General features: G+C 43.7%; 6 protein-coding genes across 6 annotated transcripts; 4 read left to right on the top strand and 2 right to left on the bottom strand.

Moving 5' to 3' along the window:
* Positions 1-4,310: 4,310 nt before the first annotated feature.
* On the bottom strand, positions 4,311-5,279 carry SERLADRAFT_412196 (uncharacterized protein; the record flags this gene model as incomplete). Its single annotated transcript, XM_007324667.1, has 5 exons — positions 4,311-4,633; positions 4,721-4,786; positions 4,808-4,824; positions 4,901-5,070; positions 5,145-5,279. 5 exons carry the CDS (start codon positions 5,277-5,279, stop codon positions 4,311-4,313), a joined length of 711 nt encoding a protein of 236 aa, XP_007324729.1.
* A 4,299-nt stretch (positions 5,280-9,578) lies between these two features.
* SERLADRAFT_375125 (uncharacterized protein) lies at positions 9,579-13,211 on the top strand (the record flags this gene model as incomplete). The annotated part of the gene is made up of 8 exons (XM_007324666.1): positions 9,579-10,195; positions 10,274-10,310; positions 10,778-11,150; positions 11,198-12,198; positions 12,228-12,310; positions 12,367-12,421; positions 12,558-12,707; positions 12,735-13,211. The coding sequence occupies 8 exons, from the start codon at positions 9,579-9,581 to the stop codon at positions 13,209-13,211; spliced, it is 2,793 nt and encodes a 930-aa protein (XP_007324728.1).
* Positions 13,212-13,929: 718 nt separating this feature from the next.
* Positions 13,930-15,601, top strand: SERLADRAFT_481051 (uncharacterized protein; the record flags this gene model as incomplete). Its single annotated transcript, XM_007324665.1, has 6 exons — positions 13,930-14,129; positions 14,196-14,209; positions 14,280-14,394; positions 14,477-14,987; positions 15,041-15,344; positions 15,397-15,601. The coding sequence occupies 2 exons, from the start codon at positions 14,617-14,619 to the stop codon at positions 15,315-15,317; spliced, it is 648 nt and encodes a 215-aa protein (XP_007324727.1).
* A 178-nt stretch (positions 15,602-15,779) lies between these two features.
* Positions 15,780-16,689, top strand: SERLADRAFT_481048 (uncharacterized protein; the record flags this gene model as incomplete). Its single annotated transcript, XM_007324664.1, has 5 exons — positions 15,780-15,882; positions 15,939-15,990; positions 16,036-16,227; positions 16,289-16,437; positions 16,494-16,689. The coding sequence occupies 5 exons, from the start codon at positions 15,823-15,825 to the stop codon at positions 16,584-16,586; spliced, it is 546 nt and encodes a 181-aa protein (XP_007324726.1).
* An 82-nt stretch (positions 16,690-16,771) lies between these two features.
* Positions 16,772-20,103, bottom strand: SERLADRAFT_454284 (uncharacterized protein; the record flags this gene model as incomplete). The annotated part of the gene is made up of 20 exons (XM_007324663.1): positions 16,772-17,391; positions 17,445-17,540; positions 17,601-17,652; positions 17,706-17,782; positions 17,902-17,959; positions 18,012-18,167; positions 18,223-18,256; positions 18,316-18,338; positions 18,447-18,514; positions 18,573-18,688; positions 18,742-18,911; positions 18,970-18,987; positions 19,043-19,071; positions 19,125-19,149; positions 19,198-19,245; positions 19,299-19,432; positions 19,491-19,531; positions 19,586-19,647; positions 19,696-19,769; positions 19,823-20,103. The coding sequence occupies 20 exons, from the start codon at positions 19,991-19,993 to the stop codon at positions 17,023-17,025; spliced, it is 1,821 nt and encodes a 606-aa protein (XP_007324725.1).
* A 2,151-nt stretch (positions 20,104-22,254) lies between these two features.
* SERLADRAFT_481041 (uncharacterized protein) lies at positions 22,255-24,247 on the top strand (the record flags this gene model as incomplete). Its single annotated transcript, XM_007324662.1, has 7 exons — positions 22,255-22,375; positions 22,539-22,576; positions 22,643-22,679; positions 22,759-23,018; positions 23,079-23,206; positions 23,268-23,367; positions 23,427-24,247. 7 exons carry the CDS (start codon positions 22,330-22,332, stop codon positions 23,466-23,468), a joined length of 651 nt encoding a protein of 216 aa, XP_007324724.1.
* Between the last annotated feature and the right edge of the window lie 902 nt (positions 24,248-25,149).

The raw sequence follows: 25,149 nt of genomic DNA, 5'->3' as shown, positions 1-25,149 counted from the left end.
CGCTCATGACCTGCTCAATCTAAATGTTGTCGATGATGAGAACTGCTGTTAGAAAACCACACACAAAAACAAACTAACACACAATCCTCCCAGATTTCACGGAACTTGTCTATGGGCTTTGCCTCCTAGAACAGTGGAGTGGTCTGGTTGTTCGTGGGGTGGTACATATAAGGATCCCTCAAAGTAAAACCCAGAGATGTATAAGTGTGGGTTTTGAGGAGGAGGGATAGTTGAATTTATAGAAGATAGGGGCTTAGTGACGAGTATAGATGAGCACTACCTTGCTAATCGTAGCACAAGGTAGGTTTGAGAATGACAAGATAACGAGGTTCCCAGTGATAGCAGGCTCCTGACGCACAAACTGTAGTGCTCAGAAGGACTCTAATTGAAAGGGATGACAATGACTTCAAAAGTGGGAAGTGTTGTGACCACACTGGATCACAAGTAGCAGAGTAGTGAACTTGAGAGTAGAGAAGAAGTCTGGATTGGATTCTTGTTCTTTTACAAGGTAAAATACAGGGGTTAATATAGTAAAAGAAAAGTAGGCTATGCACAGTATAGCTGTGCAAAAAGAATGAGAAAGAACTTGAAGGAAGGAATGTACGCTGATGAATCCTGCGTAGGTAGTACAGGATAAGATTGTCAAAAAAAGGAAAAGAAAGGGATAGAACAATGAATGCTGTGAATAATGTCACAGGTTTGTACGGCCATAAAGTAAAGTCCAATAGCAAAAAGAGAGCAGGAAAATCATGGGAAGATACAGTAAAAAAAGGGCAAGGCAAAACACTATCAGTATCAACACAGTTCCTTAATTGTCAGTCAGACATTCTAAAAAAATATGTGTCCATAAAAATGATTCAAAAATCAAAAATAATCGCACTGTAAATGAATGTTCTGCTGAAAAAAAAGAAACTGGAGCCATTGGTCCACCACCTAGTCCAAATCCGACAGTTCCATGGCCTTACCAATGGACTGGTTGCGTTGGACCACCTGATCAAACGAGGGAGGGAGAGGAGTAGTTCCAATTTGGAACAAGTGAGTCCCAGGCAGCGTGTGGTAGGTGTAGCTGTAGCAAAGACAATGGACAAAAGATAAATGTACCCAAGTGAATGGGACAGCGATGAACATGGGTGACGCAAGGGGATGAACCTTCTCCAGCTCAAAAACTACCCACCCACGCTCCAACCAGGCAAGACGAGCGACCGATGTTTTGATAGTATATGATGGTAGATCGACGTCATAAAGATGGACCTGTTGCCCTATTTGAACCGGCTGCCGGGGCTTTGCTGATATCAGCAGTGGCACGTGGTAGTTGATGGATCGGCAACGGAAGCGGATAGGAAGTGGTGACATCAGAAATGGTGGGGGTGCAAATAAGATGAGGAGAAGGAGGGTGGAGGTGACAAAAAAGTGGATTAGAATGGGGATCCAGAAACGACCATCAGGTGAGAATAAAAAGGAGAGGAAGGGGCCCATGGTGGGGCTAGGCAAAGGAAGGGGAGTAAGGGAAACAACAAAAGCGAGGGCGCAATGCAATGTGTAGCCAGTGGCGACGCGAAAATTTGCCGAAATGCCGAAATGCGGAAAGTACCGAATGGAAAAGCAAAGGTGAGCTTGACTGGATTGCCTAATAGAGGTGGTGCTGATCAGCCACAAGTTCAAAAAAGGCAATATTAATTACTATTCCACGTGGCACTGTGCCTGTGTGGCGCAAAGGCGAGTCTTTTTGAATATTCACTTCGTTATTGACACCTGTCCATGCTACCAATCAACTTTGGTGCATGACAACATTCTTAAGGGCCAAGTTTTCCGCCATTGTTTAATGCTTGCTTTGTTTAGTAGCCACTTGTACATGTAGTTAAATAAATAGGCTGTTTCTTATGATGCAATATATTCACATTTTTTAATTCTGAAACGCATTACGATGCTCGAGACACTTAAGCACACAGACTTGGATAGTCAAGCAACACAGCATGAAAGCATATATTCTCGAGTATAAAACATGTTCAACTACAGCTATTCAAAACGACTCATCAAAGCTACACATTGTTATAATTGAAGGACAAGTCCTCATCATCATCTCCACCAGCGATCCTTGAGGAAGATTGGTGTCAAATAGCGTTGCAGATGCCAATGTGGTTGGGGATGCAGGAATGGATGGCATAGATAAAGCTAAGTGATTGGCAGGGCCAGCAGTCAATATATTAGCAAGGAGAGTGGAGATGACTTTGTTGTCGACACCAGGAACATCCTTAACTGCCTGAATAAGATTAAGCATCATCTGGAGCATATCCTTCTGGTGCGGCTGATCTTCACGCCGGCAAACAGTTTCAGCCTCGGTATGCAAATTGAACTTCTCCTTATAGTGCTTGTGCTTCAGAACAATCATTGCCTGCTCCTTTTCCACTTTCTTATAGCAGACCTTTTCAATCATAGCTTGATATTGGGCATTCCTGAGTGCAACATCATCGGACTTGGATGCTGATCTGGTTGCTATCTTGTCCTTCACAGTCTTGTTCTTTTTTTCCAATGCCTATGCAACAGGTTCCATCATCTTCTGCACAACCATTATGCTATCTTCAAGGTGAGAATGTTGGGGTTTACAAGGTTTTTCATCAAACTTCTTATCATATTTATCCTTTCCCTTGCCACATTTATTGTTGTTGGTCTGAAAAGCCCTCCTATCATTGGTAATCTTCTGTTCTTGCACCAGCCCTTTCCCTGATGCTGCTAACTGTGCGCGTAATGTATCCCTGACAGAGATACTCACAGCACAACAACCACCACGAATGCTAGGTGCCAGAGAACCACCACAACTAGGTGCTGTTGTGTTGATAAAGTGTTTGATATGGGATAGCTACCAAAGCTTCTTTATCCTAGGGTTACTGGAAGTTTACAACCTAAGCTGGACAACGGCTAATAACCTAGTTTGTTTATGGGTTGGAAGTTAGTTATCCCTTGTATTGTGAGTATGTCAATAGTCCTCATACTCTGGAAGACTAATATGACAATGGTAGATATGTCCTTGATGATATAAAGGACAAGTGGTAGTATATGAATAGAAGTGTGAGGGTATATGTGAGCTTGAAGTGTTATATGACTAGCTTTAAGATATAGCCAACACTAGGTGTGACAATGATAGTCCTCGCTTGTTGAGAGACTAATGATTCTAGAGTGGTCTTTTTGAGACTAAGAATAGAAAAGTAATTTGAAAATGTGGGGCAAAATATGACTCAGCCAGGCATAGTGTTCTATTTATAAGAAACAAATGCCAATTCAACCTTCTCCACAGTAAAACAAGAATTTTGGAGAATTTCCTTATTTGGAAGCCCTCCAAAAGTATCCAGACTGATAGGGGCGTCAAAAACCGGAGTAATTGGTGAAGTGGTTGTTGAGAAAAAAGCAGATTATGTCATGGGAAATTCACTTTTCCTTTTCAGAAACTGACCATGTGCAAGCCATGTGGTCAGATTTCAGTGTGGCTGCCAGTGGCTGACAGTAAGCGTGATACAAGCATTCTTGTTTGGCTCATATCTCCAAAACTAGCGGTCATAGAGAGGAGAATGAGTGATTTCCCTGGAAAAGAGACAAAAGCGAGCCATGATAAGTGCCACTAAAAAGGGAGTTTAACGCCACATTCATTTCAAAAACAATTGTCTCCTGTTTGATTCACTAGGTTATATTTTTTTATAGTTATTAGGTTTAGTATTAGAAATAATATTCTTATTATTTCATATAATTGATAATAAAATAAATAATAACAAACTTAAGTGTTAGATATATTTATTTTTATAATATAGATATTCTCTAAAGATTTCCCACAAATTATTTTGTTCTAAACTTCTTTATTTCACTATTCAGAATCCAAATAGCTTCTTTATCAAATAAATATCCTCTAATAATTTCAAATTTGTAACCATATTCTTAGTAAAATTTTGTTTAGCATATAACTTATACATATTAGTTAAAAAGTCTAATGAGCTTTTAGTTAGTCTTAAGTATAAGATATAATTTTTGCTTTAAATTATAATGCTTAAATCAACTGCTTGCTCCATTTTGAGAGATGGAGCCAATGAAGCAAAAGTAGACAGGGAGAAAGGATGAGGGAGAGTGTCTTGATCACCAGATGCACCAGATACGGGCAACAGCAGTGATTCAATAGAGAAGGAGTTCCTATGCGTGTTCTGTTGCTGCGGCGAATTTGATCCTTGTTGGCCCCATGAAAGCTCGTTTGACGACAATGGAGCCCAGTTTGGCAGTGGCTGAGTCCACTTTTTTCTCACAGCTACAGGGGGTTCCTTTATCCAGGGCTACTCTTCAGCATACTCCTGTAAAAGTATTAGTACAGCCACATGGAAAATCCAGAAAATACTCATATTAAGATTGAAAGTTTGTGAGCAATCGGGCACCATGGACTGATGAGCCCTGCCAGCAGGGCGGTCTTCTTGAATGCCGGACTGCTGCTCAGCACGGCTTTGGTGTGACTTCCTCTTTCTCAGAAACAGGAGATTGTATGTGTTGCCTGCAAGGTCTTGGCCTGGGTCAGAAAAAGTGGTGAATGGGTTGTAGCTGGAAATTTTCATCCAGAAGCCATATAGACGGTCAAATATCTTGAATTTTTTCTTTATAAGCCCTGTTGTAAACAATGACATTGGTCAGAAAGATTGTGAGACATCAGGACCGGAAAATGGGGGGGAGGTTAACTAATGCAAAAACACACCAATTGGTCCCCCATACACAGGGTTCCCTTCTAATTGCACAAATGTAAGACCAGCTCCCGTTTGACCTAATTATTTGACAAACTTACAGTACTTTTTCTTCAGCCTATTGAAGTGTTAGTATGTAGTGAAGAGGGGGAGAATGAGGAGTAGTAGTAGTAGTAGTAGTAGATTCCACTTACACAGTGAGATGATTGTCAACAGCTTTTGCATACTTGTTGGGATCAGCTTTGAAGTCAACCCTAACAGCTGGGTTCTCGTTTTCATTGAAAACAAATGCTGTAATGGCACCATAACATAAAATCTTCTTCGTCTTTGACTGAGCCTTTTGCCGACCCTCTTTATCTGCATCCTCTTTGGAATCTGAGAAAATGAAGTGTCGTTCTTGAGCATTTTGATCCAGCCAGTCTAGCAATTGATCAGTACGTGATGAGGTCCATGTGATCCTTGTGGGGAGGCCTGAGCTACTGTCTCGGAGATTATATCTCCAATGGAGTCCTCATTAGATGCATTGTTGATATCGCCATTGTTGACGGCAGGCTGAACTTTACAACGAGGCATGATTTGCTGAAGTCGAAGAGAGAAAGAATAGCACGAGGTCCCTGGACCCTATGACCTACTCAGGTTTTGGGTGGAGTTTCTGCACAAAAATTAGAAATAAAAATAAAAAGTGAACAAGTGAGCACTTCTTTTCAGCGGCAGTTTGAGTCAGCAAGTCACATTGGCTCTGGGCAGGCGCCTGCAAAAAATAGCAGGTTTATTCTTAGGCTCAAACCCAGCCAATTCACATTCATACTCCGCAGAGTTGTTTTGTGAAAGGGCTGGTACACTCCAGCCTCTTTTTGGCAAGAAGCGTGACACTCCACCAAATGAAAGAAAAGATTTAGTCAAATTCTGACCAGTGAATGATGGACTCGACATGTTATACCACACAAGTCCTCAGGCCTCAAGGCCTCATGTTACGATAACACAATTTTTGGACCTTCCCTTTATTTTCATTCTCCGCTTCAACCTTGTACTTTAGCCTTCACACATGGCGCCGCGTGGCACTTCCCCTTTTTATCCAAAACTCCTCTTTCTCGTGCCGCGTTGCCTTTCTTCTTATTTTAGACACAACTCTCTCACACAGTGGAGCTGGCCATGCGGGCTAGGCCCCATGACATCATCAGCCACTGTCTCTATCAACTGTATAGTACACATGTACAAACGACCCTGTAGTAGTATATATACCTCAATAGATCCAGGAGACTCCTCAGCAAGTCCTCCTGTTGTTAACCAACAAACTCTCTGCAGCCTAAGGGGTAACCACTCCCTCAACATCTTCCTTATAGTGTGTTTCTGTGTGCGCCAGAGTAACTAACTCTTGGTTGTTGCACCTCAAGCTTCAAGTTTACTATAACTAACTATTCATGTAAAAGTATATATGTACAACAAAATGAGAATTATTTAGTAGTATATGTGTTAGTGTTTGTAGTTGATTGAGAAGGTGAAGGTACGAGGAAAGGGTTTACAATCTGAGTATAAGGTGACCAAAGACTGGCAAGATATGCAAATGGGGGCACCAATATTGTTGTATATGGGACTCAAGGGACAAAATGAGTAGTCTGCATTGATCTGACCACCACACTGGCATTGTGTTCATTTCCACAGTTGGTGATCACTTGTACATCCAAAGAAGGCAAAACTGGTTCTGTAACAATGGGAATCCCAGAACCGGTGACCTTTGTGAATGCTTGTCATCTACTCTGTTGCTCTGACCCCACTGCATTCACAGCAGCCTTGTTGTCACCTCTTTCCTTTCTCTTCTTGCCTTGCATTTTCTTTGGTAATGGTCTGAAGGGCGGGACATCAAGAGTCAACATCAATGCGGCCAATTCACTTCCATAGTCAGACCACCACAGCTATTGTCCTCCTACTAGCATATGGAGTTCCTCAGCTGATTTTATAGGTCCCACCATGGCCAGGAAATTTATTGTGTCATCTTGCAAAATGGCCAGCGAAGCAAACATTGCTCTTGTAAAGTCGCGCTTATGCACTGATTTTTGCCATAGCTGTAAGTTTTCACAAACAAATTCGCAAATTTCCCCCTTCTTTGCAGCTGACTGTCTTTTCTGCATAGATATAATTCCTGGCCGAATTTCATTCAGGAGGGAAACATCACAGATGTTGCAACAAGGAACTGTCACAACTGTGGTATGTCAGATTTATTCATTTACCACAATGAGGACTAACCATTTGTTTTATTCCCATATACCTTGGTCAAGACTGCACGGCGGCACAAGCCAGTCTGTATGAAGGCAAGCAAACCTTCATCTTTTGTGGCATAGTCCAGGACTGGTTCATCTTTCACCAAAATGAAATCATGCAGGTCTCCGTGTGCCCCTTGCTTACTGCCTTGACTTTGTGCATGGACCTTACCAGTTTTCTTCTTCTGTTTTCCCTTCACTGATGTTTGCTCCTCTTCCACATTTTTTTGAGTCTTTGAGAGATCTACTTCATAGCAGCTTGGCTCAACAAGCAACACAGCCAATCCTGTGCATTGTTTTCCACAAGCTGCTCACCCTGCTCTCTGGACAAACATTGACAGCAAAGCTGTCAGTTTCCACTGCACAACCATATCAATATATGGTATGTTGCATCCCTGAAAAAAGCTTTAGAGTGAGCTAACAAAGAGTTGTGCATACATACCATTCCAGCAGCATCTGTACACACTAGGATTTGGACTTTTCCCCTGCAAAACATTTCTATTACTTCCTTTTGGTAGGCCTTCCCTTGTGCAGCATTGTGTAGCCAAATTATTCCTGAATGCCGATGCTCAGTTGGCAGGCACTCAATTAGGTGGTCTATGATTTCGGTACCAACAGCAATGTTGTCAGCATACACAAATGTTTTTTTGGTGTCTTGTAGTTGCATAATTCCTGTCAGTATAATGAAGTTGAGGTCTGTGTAGGTCTTCAGAGGATTTTGGATTTCTCGCACAACCAGTGAGACATTTTCACGGTTGTTTTCTATGTCTATATTGACAAAATTCTGCTGGTTGAATTCAAGCTTTTCTAGGACATCATGGCATATTTACGCTGGGAGGGTTGCAGATATTGTGACAATAGGTGTTTCTTGAGGTAGGAATGAGCAGATGGCCCCAAGGCCACCGTACTTCTTCCAAAAGCTTGAACCCCAATGTGATACTACATGAGTTTTGTCAACCACCACCAACATCACTCTCCTTCCAAACTCGTTGCTCTGTAACACCACCCTGACAAAGTGACGTGCAAGTAGCATCTCCGGTGAGATCAGAACTATTTGCCAATCTCCTTTTATAATTTTCTAACCTCATCTTCAGTGCATTTTGGGGATTTATGGACCAGCTAACTCACATCAAGTATTTCCTGTCTACAACCACCATGACTGCTGTTAACAGCCACAGTATCAAGTTTGAATTCATTCTGGAAGGTCTGAACCTGTTTTCAGGGTGAGTGTTTTGTCATATTATCTGTTATTGCACTAACCTGTTCATCATGGAGGGCAAGCAATGGTGAAACCATCAATGTCACTTTGCCTTTGCTACTGGGATGGACATGTGGACCTGCAGCTATTGTAACAACCAAGAGTTAGTTACTCTGGCGCACAACTCAGACAAGCTATAAAGGTAGTGATGAGGGAGTGGTTACCCCTTAGGTAGGACCAAGTTAGTTGTGGGTATACAACAGGAGGACTTGCTGAGGAGTCTCCTGGATCTATTGGGTATTTATATTACTACAGGTTATTTGTACATGTGTACTATACAGTTGATGGAGGCAGTGGCTGATGATGTCATGGGGCACAGCCCGTGTGGCCAGCTCCACTACGTGAGAGATTTGTAGCTATAAATAAAGAAAAGCAGCGCAGCGCGAGAAAAGGGGAGTTTGAACAAAGGAAAGTGCCGCATGGCACAGTGTGTGAAAACTATAGAAGAAAGTTAAAGAGGAGAATGAAATTTGAAGGTTTGAAAATTGTGTTATTGTAACAGCTATAGCAGTCTTTCCAGCTCCTGTCCCAGCGTGTACAAGTACATCTTTTCCCTGCAACTGTGCTTTTGTGCCTTCCACCTGGAACTTGTGGGGTCCATTGTGCCATCCAAACTGTTGTTTCATTAGTTTGGACAAGTTATCCATATCTTCCTCCTTTAACCTGGTGGTCTGGTATAGCGCATCTTCTGGATGTGTCCTTAGTATTGTGGCCACATTGTAACAACCAAGAGTTTGTATACTCTGGCGCACAACTCAGACAAAGCTGTAAAGGTAGTGAGGGGAGTGGTTACCCTTAGGATAGGACTGAGTTAGTTATGGGTAAACAACAGGAGGACTTGCTGAGGAGTTTTCCTGGATCTATTGGGTATTTATATTACTACAGATCATTTGTACATGTGTACTATACAGTTGATGGAAGCAGTGGCTGATAATGTCATGGGGCACAGCCCATGTGACCAGCTCTACTGCATGAGATATTTGTAGCTATAAATAAAGAAAAGCAGTGCAGCGCGGGAAAAGTGGAACAAAGGAAAGAATTGTGTATTGTAACACATTGTTTTTTTCTTTGAAGACTGTGCTGTTAAAGCATTTGCTTGCGCCCTGCTTGTGTAGCACAACTTGTAGCCACGTGACAAAGCCAGATGACTCCACCCTCATTCTTTGCATAGCTAGCATGCAACTGCAGCTGTTACTGTTATGCTGGATTTTTGAAAGCATAATGCAGACACCTGGCTGTCTTTGTAGTGAGCTCTCCTCCCCATTAACATCTCTGGCGGGGAGTGGTTCTGAGCTCCACATATCCCCTATTTAACTCCTGTCTCTGCCGCCATCATCGCCAAGTGACTCAATTGGAATGCATCCAGTACATGGCCATTCACTTGTTACACTCACAAAGATTACCTCTCTTCATCACTTTATCACACCCAATTTGTCTACTCGTGCCTGGTCTAACTCTTTTCCGAGCATCTCAAGTGGTGGCCCCATCTATAGCAGTCCTGTCATTGGCTCCAAGGCTGAACAGCTTGCCACCTTGTGGAAAAAAAGTCAATGGAAATGTGCTGTGACTTTGAGTGCACTCAAGGCTCAAGCGGCTGACAAGGACCTGCACACACAAGCAGCCCTTCAGGCCAGCCACACAGGCATATTTGACAAAATCTTAAACAGATTGACACAGGCTGGTCTCATATTTGGGGACCTGATGGTTTATGTATTTGATCCACATGCAGGCCAAAGAATGCACAGGTGGGATGGATTTTTCAGAGTCAGAGGGATAGCACGTACCATCTTGGATTTCTGGGCCTCCAAGGCTAATAGTCAGAGCGGCCAAAGAGAAGTACAGGACTGGGCATTGGATTATATATGCCATACTGCCAAAAAGGAAGCCCGTCAAATCACTGAATCAGGACACCTCCAAAGTCATAAGAAGGCTATCAACGCCAACTTTTTCCTTGGCTTCAACCTCAAAACTATGTATTCATACCTCTGTCAACATGCTCCAATAGCCTCACGAGTTTTCAAGGCATTCCTAACATCACTATAACAAAACAGACGGATGTCACTAACTAGGGCAGCAAAAAAACAGATGGTGAGTTTCTAGTTTACAGTCAAGTTAATTTCTATCTGATGGTCACAGGTTTTATCCTCAGTTATGATTCAAGGCCTCACTGTTACAATCTCTATTGGACATTTAAGGACTACTCATTTCTTTTTACTCATCGGTTATACCATCGGACCGATGACTCATTTCCTTTACGTACACTTCCGTTCCTCTCGCATTTGCAGTACCTATTATAGTACTTAGTCCTCAACGGACGGACCTGCCCTAGATAGGACCTAACTCCTATCACCGATTCCTTTCCATTATAAATACCATGTAACAGCAGTAGTATTCTCTAATACAATTCTACGCAGTTTACGCTTACAAAGCTAGACTCCTAAGATCAGACTTCTACTCAGAAGAAGACCAACTCCCGTTGGAAAACCTCCACTCAGAACTATGTTCTCAAACTTGTCTTTGGATAAGTCTCTTTATAAACCTTGACGAACCCTCAGACTTTGTTAAGCACTTCGTGCATAACACTCACAGAATATAGTCAGGATAATAATGTCCTCAAGAAAGTCTCAGGCTTGTACCTATATGCAACTGGAGCACAACATCAGGCAATTTTAGTAGCCTCTCACCTCAGCATATCTGAAAGTTATACCAATATAATTCAAAAACCACACGTTATCCATACCAAGCTGGCAAGTGACAGATCAGCAAAAACCTTTCCTGCACATGTATGGAAGTCAGGGACTTTGAGATTCTTGTCAAGCTCAATGTGTGATGCAACCCATGATGTGGTATTTTCTGGTTTATTTGCAGTGGTATATGACAATATAAACATGATGTTTTGCGTTGCAGAACAAATTGTTGGGAGAAATGGTATGTATCTTTCTAGTAGTCGCTATACATATACTGATAATGTTTAGACTCGCAGGAAAATGGCACTTGTGCCACAGTATGGCCATTATGGAAAGCATCAGACGATGACATGAAACTTGCAGACCTTGAACAAACCTTCCATAGTGCACGGCCTTTGTCATTCAAAGATATAGTTCTCACATCAGCAGAAAACAAACATTTTAGGCACTGCTTAACACACTGTGTTCTCCGTATTATTGTTAATCACAGCAGCGGCCATTTTGATCACTTCCACAAAATGCTTGAAGACTCTCAGCCGACAACCAATTGCAAAATAGAGGTGCACAAAACCACTCTTCACCCACTATCAGCTATGGACATTGATGAATCTACAATTGTAGGGAATAGTGAGGTGGTAGAAGCCATTATGGATGAAATCGGAGTGCAAGCCAATAATCCTATTCACAGTGAGAAACTCAAGATATTTGCAGGTGATCAACTATCAATCACTTGCTTGCAAACACTTGCAAACATTTGTGCTGGTCATGAAGGAGGTTTTGCGGGATTTGGATGGGGGGTATGGATGCCAGGGCTATTTCATGCCAAAATGGCCGATATGCATGACCTCCTAGTTACTCACTGGGGTAAACCAAACTCAGGGACACGCAATCCAGGATCATTGTGGTTCCATAACACACACCTCCATCACCATCCTATTGTGTTGACCTCCTTACCACCTTTCCATACTTGCAGGGATTTAGCTTTTGTGTCTCTCTATGCTCGTGTTCTCCATTGTTTGCTTCTTGTCAGCTCAAAAACAACACTCGAAGAATGCGCAAATGGCATCATATGGGAAAAATTCAAGGAACATGCAGAAACTATTATAAACAAGCATACAGATCACAAACAAGTCACAGCTTTGCAAGAGGAGCGACAATGGACTGGCAACAAAAATTCAATATCAACCACAGGGGATATGGTTTTTGAAAATGCTGTACTTTTCCTTTGTGATGCCGTTGTATCAAGGGAATTCACTGATGCTATCAAGGAGGGTGATTCTGGGCGCATGGTGTTATGTCTCAAAATTTTTACTCTTAGCGAGGGACTGGCCGAACCAAGTATGCATATAAAATGTTGCATCTCATACACAACTTGTCTTGTGTCTGGCCCGATAAAGTGGTGTACGTGCAGTTCTGTCTTCGCACAAAGAAATAAATAATTTCATAGATATTCACAGGAAAGTTGTTCTCAAAAATTGGCTTGTAAATCCGACTGGAAGGCAACATAGCTTTGTTGAAGCTGAATGCAAGAACATATGAATTATTGGATAAAGGTGAGTGACTATACCATGTAACAAGCGGTAAAATAATAGCAATAGTACTATAGAACTTTTACAGAGCTCATGGGAGCTTGGCATCATGGGAATAGCTGGAAATGGTTGCTCCTTGTGTTGAATTTCTTTGGCACTTATCAAAAACAATGAACTCACTCCTTGGCTCTAATCAAGGTGTAACTCACAAACCATTAGATTTGACCAGAGACATTCTGGTGCTTATGGCGAGCCTAAAGGATCATGAAGTTTACTCAATCAAGCGCGGTTGACAGCTAGACAACAATGACTTACCAGTTCCAGATGTCATTACCACATGTTTGCAGCGGCTGACAGACACTGTCAGTAACCCAATTGAAAAATATAACAAGTCATTCAAAAGGCTTCAGGCTCGTCGGTGCCTGCAGCCAATTGTAGGATCCTCACCTGCAAGTAATATCTCCATTGTGGACAGAGTCCCTGACCTGCAGCCGAGTCAGCTGGTGGAAAATTATGTGCACACTGCAGGAGTGGTAGCCCTTGACAATGATGAAATTGAAGAAGAGGGCAAGTTTGCAAAATCGGCTAGGGAGGATGAAATTGAAGGGACATTAACACTTGAACGGCCCAAAGATGTTTCATTGGACATGGATGCAGAGGACCTCTGCGCATGTGAGGAAGACATATTTGAGGAAAGCAAGACTGAAGAGGGGACAGACATTAGAGAGGCCTCAGAATTAGATGATTCACAGTCAGACAGGTCAGAAATGTAAATTAGTGACTTATGATATATATTCTGCATGTTGTACAAGACATTCTCACTATCAACGCAAGTGAAATACCACTACCTAGTCTGTGCCATGCATCACTTGCACCAAATTTTCTCTATGTCTCATGTCACACAACGATAAATAGCTGTGACCTGCCAATGTGACGTTCACGTTTCCCAATCCGTTCGCAAGCTCACGAATTTTTATATTAAGTTGTAATGAGTTGAGCTTACGTACGCAACTGGTTACAAGTCTAGTTTATTCTGAATACCTATTATCTACTGATATCGGGTGAATTTGGACAAAAAACATGGGATAGCCACCGAATTTCCTCATCCACTTTTGAAGGGGTTATCAACCACTGCTAGTATTTACAAACCTCCAAATACATGAATCATCAACTACAATCCAGCTTCTACACAGAGTGAAAAACACCTATTATAGGTCCCACAGTGTTTGTAAACCCAACCTGCAACCTATTGACCTTGACTGTACTTGCACTGGTTACAATGCACATTACGATCAACCGCTACGCCCAGGCTTCATAATGTGCCGCACATAAATCGGGCTATAGCACTAAAGAAGGAGTGCGAGCTACCACTACTTGCGTAACAATCCACTGGATAACCCGTCGGACATATCACTGGCAGCTTGGTCGCCACAGAAACCGCTGGCGCTACGAGTGGCTGAGCGATGCGATGACATCTTGGCCGCCATCAGAGGTATATCACGTAAGTATGCACATTGTAATGCATGACTTTCAAGATCTTGGCACCGAAGTTTTGTCAAGACGCATAACCTGCGATGTGAGTTCCGGATCACAGCATGTCAAACTTCTTGGAAGCGATCACTCGAAGGCAGTGCGTCCTTCAGATGCTAACCACCCTGAAGGTTTCATCGCATGGGGTATGGTATTCACGAGTATGTGTTCTCGAAATTAACTCTGTAATTGATTCTGTGCTAGTCCTCACCTAGTTGACCGAACAGTATATAATCGTGAGGTGAGAGATCTCAGACTCATTGATCGCAATGGCCTTGACGCTGATATCTCATTATTGGTATCAACGCAAGAATCATGCCAAGGGCACTGTATTTCATGCACGTGCAGATCTGACCCGTTGGACGAAACTTTGATCAAATCGGTAGTATGCCATCAATGATGCTGTTCTGCTCGTTCAAATGATGGGTAAGCGTGCTACTATAGTATACCGTCATCGCTCTCGAAGCTAATGGTGAAGCGACGACCTATTTAAACAATACACCGACAGCCATGTTTCCCCAGCCTGGTTTGCTCATCACCCTGTCTGAACAATCGTCAATTCGTTCCAAATCCTAATCTTCATCGATTAATCGTGCCGCCAGTATCTATCTATCATTTATCCATCGCATACTCTTGAACCAAATCACAATGCGCTCCCTCTCCTTCGTTTTCCTCGCCGTCTACTCCACCCTCTTTGCCTCTGCGGCATCCACCTACTCCAAGCGCCAATCGTACTTGCAACAAAATGGCCCCGCTGCCGAGGCGTTGAACAACCAGTATGCTTCCCTCACTGCAGACTCCCCTTGCACCGAGGGACAGGATGCCTGTATTCAAGGCCAATTCGGTCACTGCTACCAAGGTCGCTACCTCACCTACAGCTGTCCCGACAACTGGGCATGCGCTGCCATCCCTAACGAATGGTCCGTAGGAACCAGCACCACCTGCGATTCCATCAGCGACATCAACTGGCGCAATCAGCAGGCTGGCATTTCTAAACGTGCCGTCGAGACCTTGCAAACGTATGTATTTCGTTGACCATCTCTGGCATCATCGTCTGACAATTTTCCCCCAGTCGCGACATCGCACAGCTCAAGGCCAATGGCCCAGCTGCTAAGGTGTTGAACCAGCAGTATGCTACGCTCACTACGAGCTCCAGTTGCAACGACGGAGACGTTGCTTGCGTGCAGGGCCAGTTCGCTCACTGCTACCAGAGCCGTTACCTCACCTACAGCTGCCCGACTGACTGGACTTGCCAGGCCCTTCCTAATGAGCATTCTAATGGTACCACCACGACGTGCGACTACGGTCCAGATGCTCAGTGGCGTCTCACGGAGGCAGGTGCTCTCTAAACTCTCCTTTGATGTTTTAAGATACCGGTAAGTTATCGAGTCTGTCGCAATAATGCTATTGCTGACTTGAGCATCTCAGATTGTTGGACCCATATTCTGGATATTCGTAACGATTCAACCTGGTGTTGAGATATGGAGTTTCTGAGATTAAGATCATCACAAGTTCACGAGATATCATACTTAATTGTGGGTAGTATTGCAGGATGTCATCTAGCTTATTAGTATTTGGGACACTTAAATCGAAATGGCGAATGTTCTTGGCCTTGGCCACAGTAATATCTTTCTCGGACCTGAATTGAAAGGCGTGAACCGACTGGACGAATGATTTGAGGGTTTTGGGTGGACCCCGCAGGTGCTAATTTATGCTGTGCAATAATCCATTCCTACGATCAGATGTCGAGATGTCGAGATCATGATGGCCATTATAAGCAACCGATGCCGATGCACCCGCCAATGTATCCCAGCCACAGGCACATCTTCAAGTTACCAGCGCCGTCGTCACACCATGACTTCCACTTATTCGCGCAGGTTCTGCAGTCTTCTCTTGTTAGTTCTCGTATGGATTGTGAGCAACCCTAAGTTTAGTTCATTCTCCAAAGACAAGACCAAATCTCGTTCTAGGGTCCCGTCTGCGGCATCCTGACCAAATGGGAAGCTACGGATTTTTGTAAATGTAGGTATGCTTCTCCTTGTGTGTTACTTATATTGACGTATTCAGGTATATGTTTTCAATCAAACTATACCATCTTGCTCTTGGATAAGCCCGACGATCCTTCCAAACCCTGTCTAACATGCAACAAGCAATGGTGTCTAAATCAAAACCTATCAATCTGTGCAGGCGCGTCACTTGGTGACACAAATCCCGACACAGCGACAGGGAAAGAGGGTGATGTAGAGGCGAGGTGTTTCCGTATGTTTTCGTTTGTCTATACTCGTGTCTATGACGCTCATGGTTGCAACACTTCACAAAGAACGGGACTCGCCTCGAGATCAGCTAGTCGTTACCCTCTTCCTCTTGACAATCATTGGATTGTTGCTCGGAGTAGGAGTTAGGAACCGCATGGTTAAAGCGGGACTCAATACATCATTATCATGGGGTGGAAACAGGGGATGGTGGGAAGTGGGTCGTCTTCTGTCTCACATATGTTAACAGCATCTGACTATCAATCATGGCAGGAATGGGTGCTACGCAGACAACCAGAGAGCTATACTCTTAGCGAGCGCGAGGCGGGCGAATATTCTAGTGTTCCCCAGTCACTTGCAATGTGATCATCGTAGTACCTGATTCTTTTTACTGTCCTTGAACTATATTTACTATGTTATGTGAATGATGTACCCTGCAACGACGCGACTGCGATATGCGTAAATTCCTTGTCTGTGTGGTGAATGTGAGTTATCACGCCTCTGGATATGTTACCGACTATCTAGCTAGCCCACTCATTCCCGCACTGTGTTTGATGGGTATCTTCAATAAACACTATGCGAATTGATCGACTACTACCTAATACATGCAGGAGCACGCGTGAACGTGATAAACATTATGTATGATTATGCCGTCTATGTCTGAGATCTGAGTTCTATGCACCTAACCCACATGCACACAACCGACCCTCGTGTGCTAAGCACCAAGATTCAAAAAACGCACCAAGCCTACACCTTCGGATACAGGACTTTTCGTCCTCCACCAACACCAGATACATTAACATCATACCTCAATCTTCTCCGCCTTGTCTATTGCGATGGAACTTGTCCGCGTGCGTTCCGTAGCGTCATCGCGTACGACCCGCTCTTCATGAATACGTGCCTCATCTTCTACCAAGGCCTCATCCTTCTCTAGTTTTTCTGACGAGTCTTCTGACGTTTCTTGGTTCTCTGGAGATTCTTCAGCCGTCGCCCCCTTCTCCACATCAGCTCCTTTTGCGTCACCACCCCGGACAACAGCGCGTTTCAGCGAATAACCACGGATGAACAGCACCATTATAAGCCCTGCTGCTGATAGAGGCGTATTCACAAGCCAAATAGTACTGATGGAGCGGGCGTATGCATGCATGAGTTCATTTCGTTGCGTGATATTCTGAAAAACGGAATAAATATGGCCAACATTCAAAGATCACGGGTTTAACTTACAGCTATCTGGGACAGTTTTCTCACGCTATCGTTCAAAGCGGCAGCGGACGTATCGATAGTAAGACCGGGGATATCTCTAACCCTCTTTTGAAGACTCTGTAAATCATTAAGAATATGAGCATAATGGGAATATATGGTAAAAGCGGTAGCACCTACACTTGCGATGATGGCTTCTCCGATTGTAATGCCAACTGTGCCACCTAGGGTTCTGTAAGATCAAGTCAGATGGTCTGCTGAGTGATATACTGGTTATTTACGAACCGAAGGAACATGAAGGTTCCTGTACTAGTAGCCATGTCCTTGATGGGCATCGCCGCTTGAACGCCGATCAGTGGCGACTAATCGTTAACATGTGAGCACTTCATAATCATGGTAGTAGAATAGATAGACGCCAAAATCGTTCCCACAAAAAGTCATGGGACAACGAAAAGAAGCAACAAAACCGTGCTCCACTCACCTGGAAGAGAGAACCAATACCAATAGCAGCAATGAACGGATACACTTCCTTTACGGCGCTGAAAAAATAATTCAGCTGAATGACATGAACACGATATCATATCAAGGTACCTGTTAGAAGTGTTATCTAATTGGATCATGAGGCCCCAACCAAGTGTCATGACCACCCAACCAAACCACATGATAGGACGGTAGGATCCTGTACGTGAGATGATCATTCCTGAAATTGCTGACATTGCTGCGCCACCCAGAGAAAAAGGTAACATTCTGTGGGTATTGAAGTCAGCTGCAGCTGATCGCCGCCGACGTTCAGAGTTATCACCTTATGCCTGAACTTGTAGCTGAAGCACCAAGTACTGAAACAGCCAACAGTCTTTTAGCTCAGGTTATAAGGGGTCTAAAAGGATTGCCTTACCTTGGTAGTACATCGGTAGATAGCTGTAAATCATCAGCATTCAAACCTTGGGTGTCAGACGGGGGAAACTTACTATGAAGCTGTAAGACAATAAAGTAAAAAACCAGATATATTTGAAATAGTGATGACACAACACACCCGCGAAAAATGCTAGCGCATGCAAGAATACACTTACTAGAATCGTAGCCGTTGTGCGCGTCTGTCAAGTTGTATCAACAAGTCAGCGAGTAATTTTGATCTATGAAGTTGGATCATACCTTAAACAGTCGAGGAGGGATGATAGGCGATCGCGTCGTGTATATTTCGTTGACACCCCCAGCAATTAGTAAAACTACTCCAACGGTAAGTAATGCTATCGTTTCCTTTGACGACCCTTTACAAACGTCAGCAGCTGCAATAACCATTGAAACTAGGCTTATAACGCACAACTGGTTGCGCTATTGTTAAAGCCAATTAGAAGACAAACGACACCAGCAACGATTGTGACCAATCCAACGAAATCGAACTCTCGAACGTGTTCGCTGAACTTTCTACTTTCTTGGGGATTGACGTTGAGGAAAATGAAAAGGAGAAGAGCAGCTACGCCTCCGGTAGGTCTGAAAGAGTGCGAAAAATATTATTATAAGTGGTCACAATGATGCGAAACAGTCCTACAAGTTGATGAAGAAGCACCTAAACACAAGAGATATAATCATATGCATATTATCATAGAGGAGGAGCCACATACCATCGCCAGGTTACATGATCTGCGAACACCTAAGTCAATCGGTGATCAGCGAGGGAAAATCTTCTAGCTCAAAACAACATACTCCACCGAGCAAAGGTCCCACGACACTGAGAAATGTCAGATGAGGAATTAGCGGGTAAAGAGTCTACACATACCTAGCTATTCCCCAGGTAGCTCCGATTGCACCTGCGTATTTACCTCGGCTGGACGTAGCTGCTAAGGGTTATTGTCTTAGCAATGAAAATTCGAAACTTACTCTTGTAAAGTTACGATGTCTGAGATCGTTATCTGTACAAGCTGGATGATTCCGCCACCGCCAATCCCTTGCACAGCACGACAGACAATTAACCAGGTCATGTTTTGGGCTGCACCACAGAGTGCAGATCCGATCTTCACAGAAATGACACTGTAAAGATAGGTCGAAAATTATTTGAGTCAGAAAGCTTACTAGAAATATTACGATAGAACCGTAAAGCATGGGTTTCCGACCTAGAATATCTTTATTAGCAACTTTACAAATATGAAGGGTAAGCATCTACATACCGACTATATTGGAGAGCTTGCCATACAGGGGTCCTAAAGCCGCTGAAGCTAACATATATGCACTTTGGAAAATATAAGATGAGTTTAGCTTCTGGATATGATTTGCGTACCTGCCAACCCAACTGTAATTATTACCACCTCCAAGGTCTGCGACTATCGTAGGCAACGCAGTTGCAACGATCGTCTGAACGGCGATTTCAACACAGCATCATAAAGTGACAGTTACGGGGTACGTACTTGGTCCAAAGCGGCCAAGAATGTGCAACACATAAGACCTAGGAAGACAACACCAAGCTTGTTTTTTGGAATGACATGCTCTTCCTTGTCCTTCCACGACGACCCAGGCTCGCGCTTTTCTGTGGCCTTTGTGATTTCTTGGGCTGGTTCTGCAGGGGAAACGGCAGCCATAACGAAGTCTCTGATCCTGCTGAGTCGCGCACCAGATACTCAAGGGATGCAGAAAATGAAGAGAAAAGGTACAAGATAGAGACAGGATCTGGTTCCAGTTCTTTGAGAGCAAACCTGTCGGAGTCACTCCTGTCATATATCATTTTTGCACTCGACGACACTGTGTGGAGGTCGGCATAGATTGCGCTGCCGAGACATAGCTTGCCGTGATGCCGAGTTTCCTAATTGCGATCCGAACGGTCACATTACGTATCTCCAGTTACTCTATCTGTCGGACGCAACGGTCCGTTATCCTGGTCGCAGCCAGAGAAGCTTATACCATGCCTTTGCAGCACGCCAACAAAGTTTCATATCAACAATGAAAGGGTACAAGAGTGCTTTTGATATAACAACAACATGTGTACAGTCACGAGTAAGGAGGATCTTCAGCATCAGACTGGATCGTTTTCTATAGAACGGAATCAGCGATACCATAACAGTCGCGGGAAATGAATGTTAAAAAAGGAAAACGTTACTCGATAGAGAGTCTCAGCCAATCAGGACCACCCGCTAAGCCGTTACCAATCAGCCTCAACAGGCCCAAAAATATACTCATGCGGGCTGAGAAATAACTCTTTGTCATTCATGTTTGTCAGCTTTTTCATGCGAAGACTCATCGAGTACTCATCGTCCGACGTCGTACCGTCGTGCCTGCTCGGATGTTCTTATCTCACAGCCTTTAAATACTGAATACTGACAAAGCATGTCGTACAACATCGCGCCTGAGAGCACTCCTATCTCACGATGTGTTGTTATTGGCATACTTAGCTAACGATGCAAGCAGTCATTTTGTCAAACACGTCCGATTATATCGTAAGCAATTGCAGTATGCTGACGCATTAGCCTCGTTGAGCGCTACAGCTGGGACATTCATTGCTGCGGTTAACACTCCTGCAAGACCACCACACTCATCAGCTCGTGCTTCCATCCTTGATTAGATCTCACGACGAGGCTATATGTTCATATGGTTATCTGCGAGCTTTTCATAAGCCTCGGTGTCCTATCTTTTGATAACAGCTCATTGACATGGAGTGGCGTTCCACAAAACAAGCATGCTGGCACGTAAAATCACTACCCGCAAAGACTCTGTGAAGACGAGAACCAAAATCAACTGGAAAGTGGACACAATGCTGTCGCATGGCATACTAAAACAAAAGGCAATACTTGGATAATTTTGTTCGGAGAGACTCATCAATTGGAAGATAAGAACGAAAATAAAGACACGCACGTTGCGAGGACAGAAAAGGCCGACAATCTTGCCCTAACCCCAACTACAGCAAGCGGGTACAAAACAGTGATGGTGGTGATGTAGAAATGTGGCAGAAGCTGTACATCCATTCGTCCCACTAAGCCGGGAGCTGGATTTCTGTTAAGTTCGTGGTCATTATGGTTACTTGGAGCATCTCATCGACGATTCCCTGTTCGGCCAATCCGGTCCTTCTTCGTTCCCAAAGTATACACCACAGTTGAGATGCAGTGTCTTCAAGTTATTCCTGGAAAACAAGACGAAGACGTAAAAAAAAATTAATGCTGAACCTTCTGATCTCTTGATACCCTCCCTGGAAATACCTCCAGCAAGATCAGATCAGACTTTCTGTAGTCCTGGGTATGACATTGTCCCGTCCCCACGCCTGTCGTGATCACACCTCAACCCTTGACAATCTATGTCGTAGTTGGCCTATAATGGTTTCGACGTTAACAGAACATTTAAAAACAAGATGACGTTTCTTACAATGAGTGAATGCCATAGATGTGTCAAAATTCTAGATTTGCAATAAACTGTCGAATATCATTTGACACAATGAGTCAATTGATTAGGGGTACAGCTATCTTTCACGAGAAGCTCGACGATGTAAAGTTACACGTGCATCGATGCGGACTAGACCAGGAAAACGAATAATATTTACTTATCGTCTGCGTCTGTGGTGTAATTTATTCTGTCCGTTTTGCCTCAACTCGACATGGCAGCAACTTGAAGCACATAGTGTGAGAATTATGATGTGTATGATTGCGCCAAAGATCAAGAACTTCAGTCCAGATTGTTATTTATCTCAAGCCTGATATTGCATGAGTAGTTTTTCAAGTCCTATGAGTTGAATCTACCTTTTGTGTATAAAGGCGCTATGACTCTGGTTGTGCGTCACTAGCAAAAACAGGGAGCACATGCAAATACTCGTTCGGGAAAGCCCCTTGGTCAGCGGCGGCAAACCCTTGCAAACTTTATCTCATCTGTTCTTCAATTCTTGCCTTTATCCTTCCTACCATCTTTCACTTCAACCTCGTTCTTATAGTTTTCAATGTCTGAAGCACAGAGTAACATCCCTACTTTCAAGCTTGTCCTTGGTGGGTATTCAGCGATCTACTTTAATTTATCTTAGGGCGCTCACATATTTTGCCACAACACTCTTTCATCGATGTTCCGATGATGCCTTTATTTTTCCCGCTCTCTCCTCTCAAATCTATCATTCCTGCATCGATTCATTGCTCTGGTCAATCATACATGTAGTTGGTGATGGAGGAACCGGAAAGACCACTTTCGTCAAGGTAAGTAGGCCAGGTTACGAGAACAAAGCATCGCGATATCACTGGCTGATCTCGATACCAACGTAGCGTCATCTGACCGGTGAATTCGAGAAAAAGTACATTGGTATGTATCCATTCGCGATTGCTTTGTTTTCATCTCGTAATCGCGGCTCTCATAATCTGCCATCGTGTTTGTCTATCAGCCACTCTCGGTGTCGAAGTTCACCCTCTATCCTTCTCAACAAACTTCGGTACCATCTGCTTCAACGTTTGGGATACCGCTGGACAAGAAAAATTCGGTGGTCTTCGTGATGGATACTATATCCAAGGCCAATGTGGTATTATCATGTTCGATGTGACTTCGAGAATCACATACAAGAACGTTCCCAATTGGCACCGTGACCTTGAGCGTGTTTGCGAGAACATCCCAATTGTTCTCTGTGGAAACAAGGTTGACATCAAAGTAAGTTTTGGCCTCACTCAATCAGTAGCTTGATTGTGATGATTTTTCAAATCACTACAGGAGCGCAAAGTAAAGACTGGCGCTGTGACTTTCCACCGTAAAAAGAACTTGCAGTACTTTGAAATTTCTGCCAAGTCCAACTATAACTTCGAGAAGCCATTCCTCTGGCTCGCGAAGAAGCTCGTTGGGTATGTGTAGTATTCTGAAATATTTACTGGGGATGCAACTAATACAGTTATCGGATTATAGTAACAGCAACCTCGAGTTTGTTGCCGCACCTGCCCTCGCTCCCGCTGAGGTTCCCGTGGATTCAGCGTTGATGGCTCAGTACAATCTTGAATTGCAACAAGTCAGTGGTACTTACAATCGGGGCAATCATCAGTCACGCTGACCGTTCTCTTTGTTTAGGCGAACAACGTTCCTCTTCCCGAAGAGGACGACGATCTGTAATCCAATGTTTTCCATTTATCACCTACACTTCCGTACCATGTGATTTTAACACCTTCCACTATAAACGTTACCATCCAATCAAGTTCTTTACTACAATTTTTCTTTTCCGTACGCAGTTTTTTTTCTCTTCTATCAGCCAGGCCCTTCGTGCTCTAAGCTACACATAATCTTCCCACTGGCAAACGCTTGCTAAGATTATGCATTTGGGACTTGTGTTTTGAAATCTTGTTGTTTGACATGAGAAATGCTTCCCATTCAGTGGTAAAATTTAGTCGTATCAAAAGAAGTTGTATGATAAGGAGATCGTGTTCAATTTGTTAGTGGTAGAGTAGAGTACATACGTATGGGCTAGGTATTCCAGTTTGATCAGTATTATGTTTGTTGAAAGATGTCCGAAGATTTTGGTGGGGCAAGTGTTGTACATGAGATGGTGATGTGAAATGAAAAAGAAAAGAAAGGTTAGAGCGAATTCTGCATAAGTTGGAATCCACAACAAAAAAGACTATAACTGGATGAGGCTAGTCGAACGACGCTTAAAACAATGATGCGGTGTAACGGTTGCAGCCAATGAGTAAACCGAACATTTGGAATTTGGTCATATCAAGTTCCAAATGTCGGTCATTAAACCATTTTTCTCGATCTTCAGGGTGCCACTGCAGAAGTGCCTTCAAATTTGCCTCGTTATCTATACCGATTTTCAAAAAGTTGGGTAACAGGTGTCCGAGATTTGGTTCAAGGGACTGCAGGAATTGCCTGACGAACGCTGAGGAGTCTCGCGCGGTTGGAGATGCATCCATGTTTTGTGCGCCCCTACCTGAACCTGCCTCAGACATCGGAGCAGGACGAGGTGAAAATGTACTGGAAGGCGATGGCTGTACATGATTATCCATATCAGGGTTTGAACGATCCCTCGCTCTGCCGGCAGAAGCGCCTGTAAAGGCGGACCTTGCGCAACCCAAAGAGGCCTGTAGTGGAGAACCTTGCTGTGTGCGAAAGGGATTAGGAAGCAGCTCCTTTACATGCTCGATCCTGCTTACATCGCTTGACACTGTGGACACGATGGTTCGACATTGGGATATATGATCGTGTTCCTAAGAAAATTATAAGAGATCGAATGCTGGAGCCAAAGATTAAGGACCTTACATCGCCATTCAGACTATCATGGTTACTACGGTCCTCGGGCTGGCCTGCTTCGACAGACGTTTCCCTATACCAAGAGCTAGTATTTTCGCTACTCTCGTCGTTATCGTGTCTTTCAGGTGTAGCAATACTGTCCGGACGAGCGTCAAGGTCGTAATATTCCAGCGACTCGCTTCTAACACGAGGACGAGCTGCACGTCTCATGGGCTGGGAGCTTGGCTGTGAATCCGTTTGTCAATGTCACCTTCGTCATTTTCCATTTGAACCGACAAGACTCACCAAAAGTCGATATCTATCTCCAATGTCTTGCGGTATACCAGGGGTGTCACGGGGCTCCGTTTGGAAGCGATTCAAATTAGAAGCCTTTGCCGACCTTCTGAGCCGGTTTCTGGTGGGCGAGGTAGACTCCTCTTTAGGGTATTTACGCAGCGATGGCTGCCTATTACCCAGGTATCGCTTTACATAGGCTTTAACTGGCCAGAAATCCTGATATTTCGTGAGGGAAGGCAGCTGGCGACAGGCCTTTGCGCAAGTATCAGGA

Source organism: Serpula lacrymans (assembly GCF_000218685.1).
Source record: "Serpula lacrymans var. lacrymans S7.9 unplaced genomic scaffold SERLAscaffold_20, whole genome shotgun sequence".
NCBI lineage: Eukaryota > Fungi > Basidiomycota > Agaricomycetes > Boletales > Serpulaceae > Serpula > Serpula lacrymans.
Note: the sequence above shows the minus strand (reverse complement) of the source record. Positions and strands in the feature narration are given on the sequence as shown.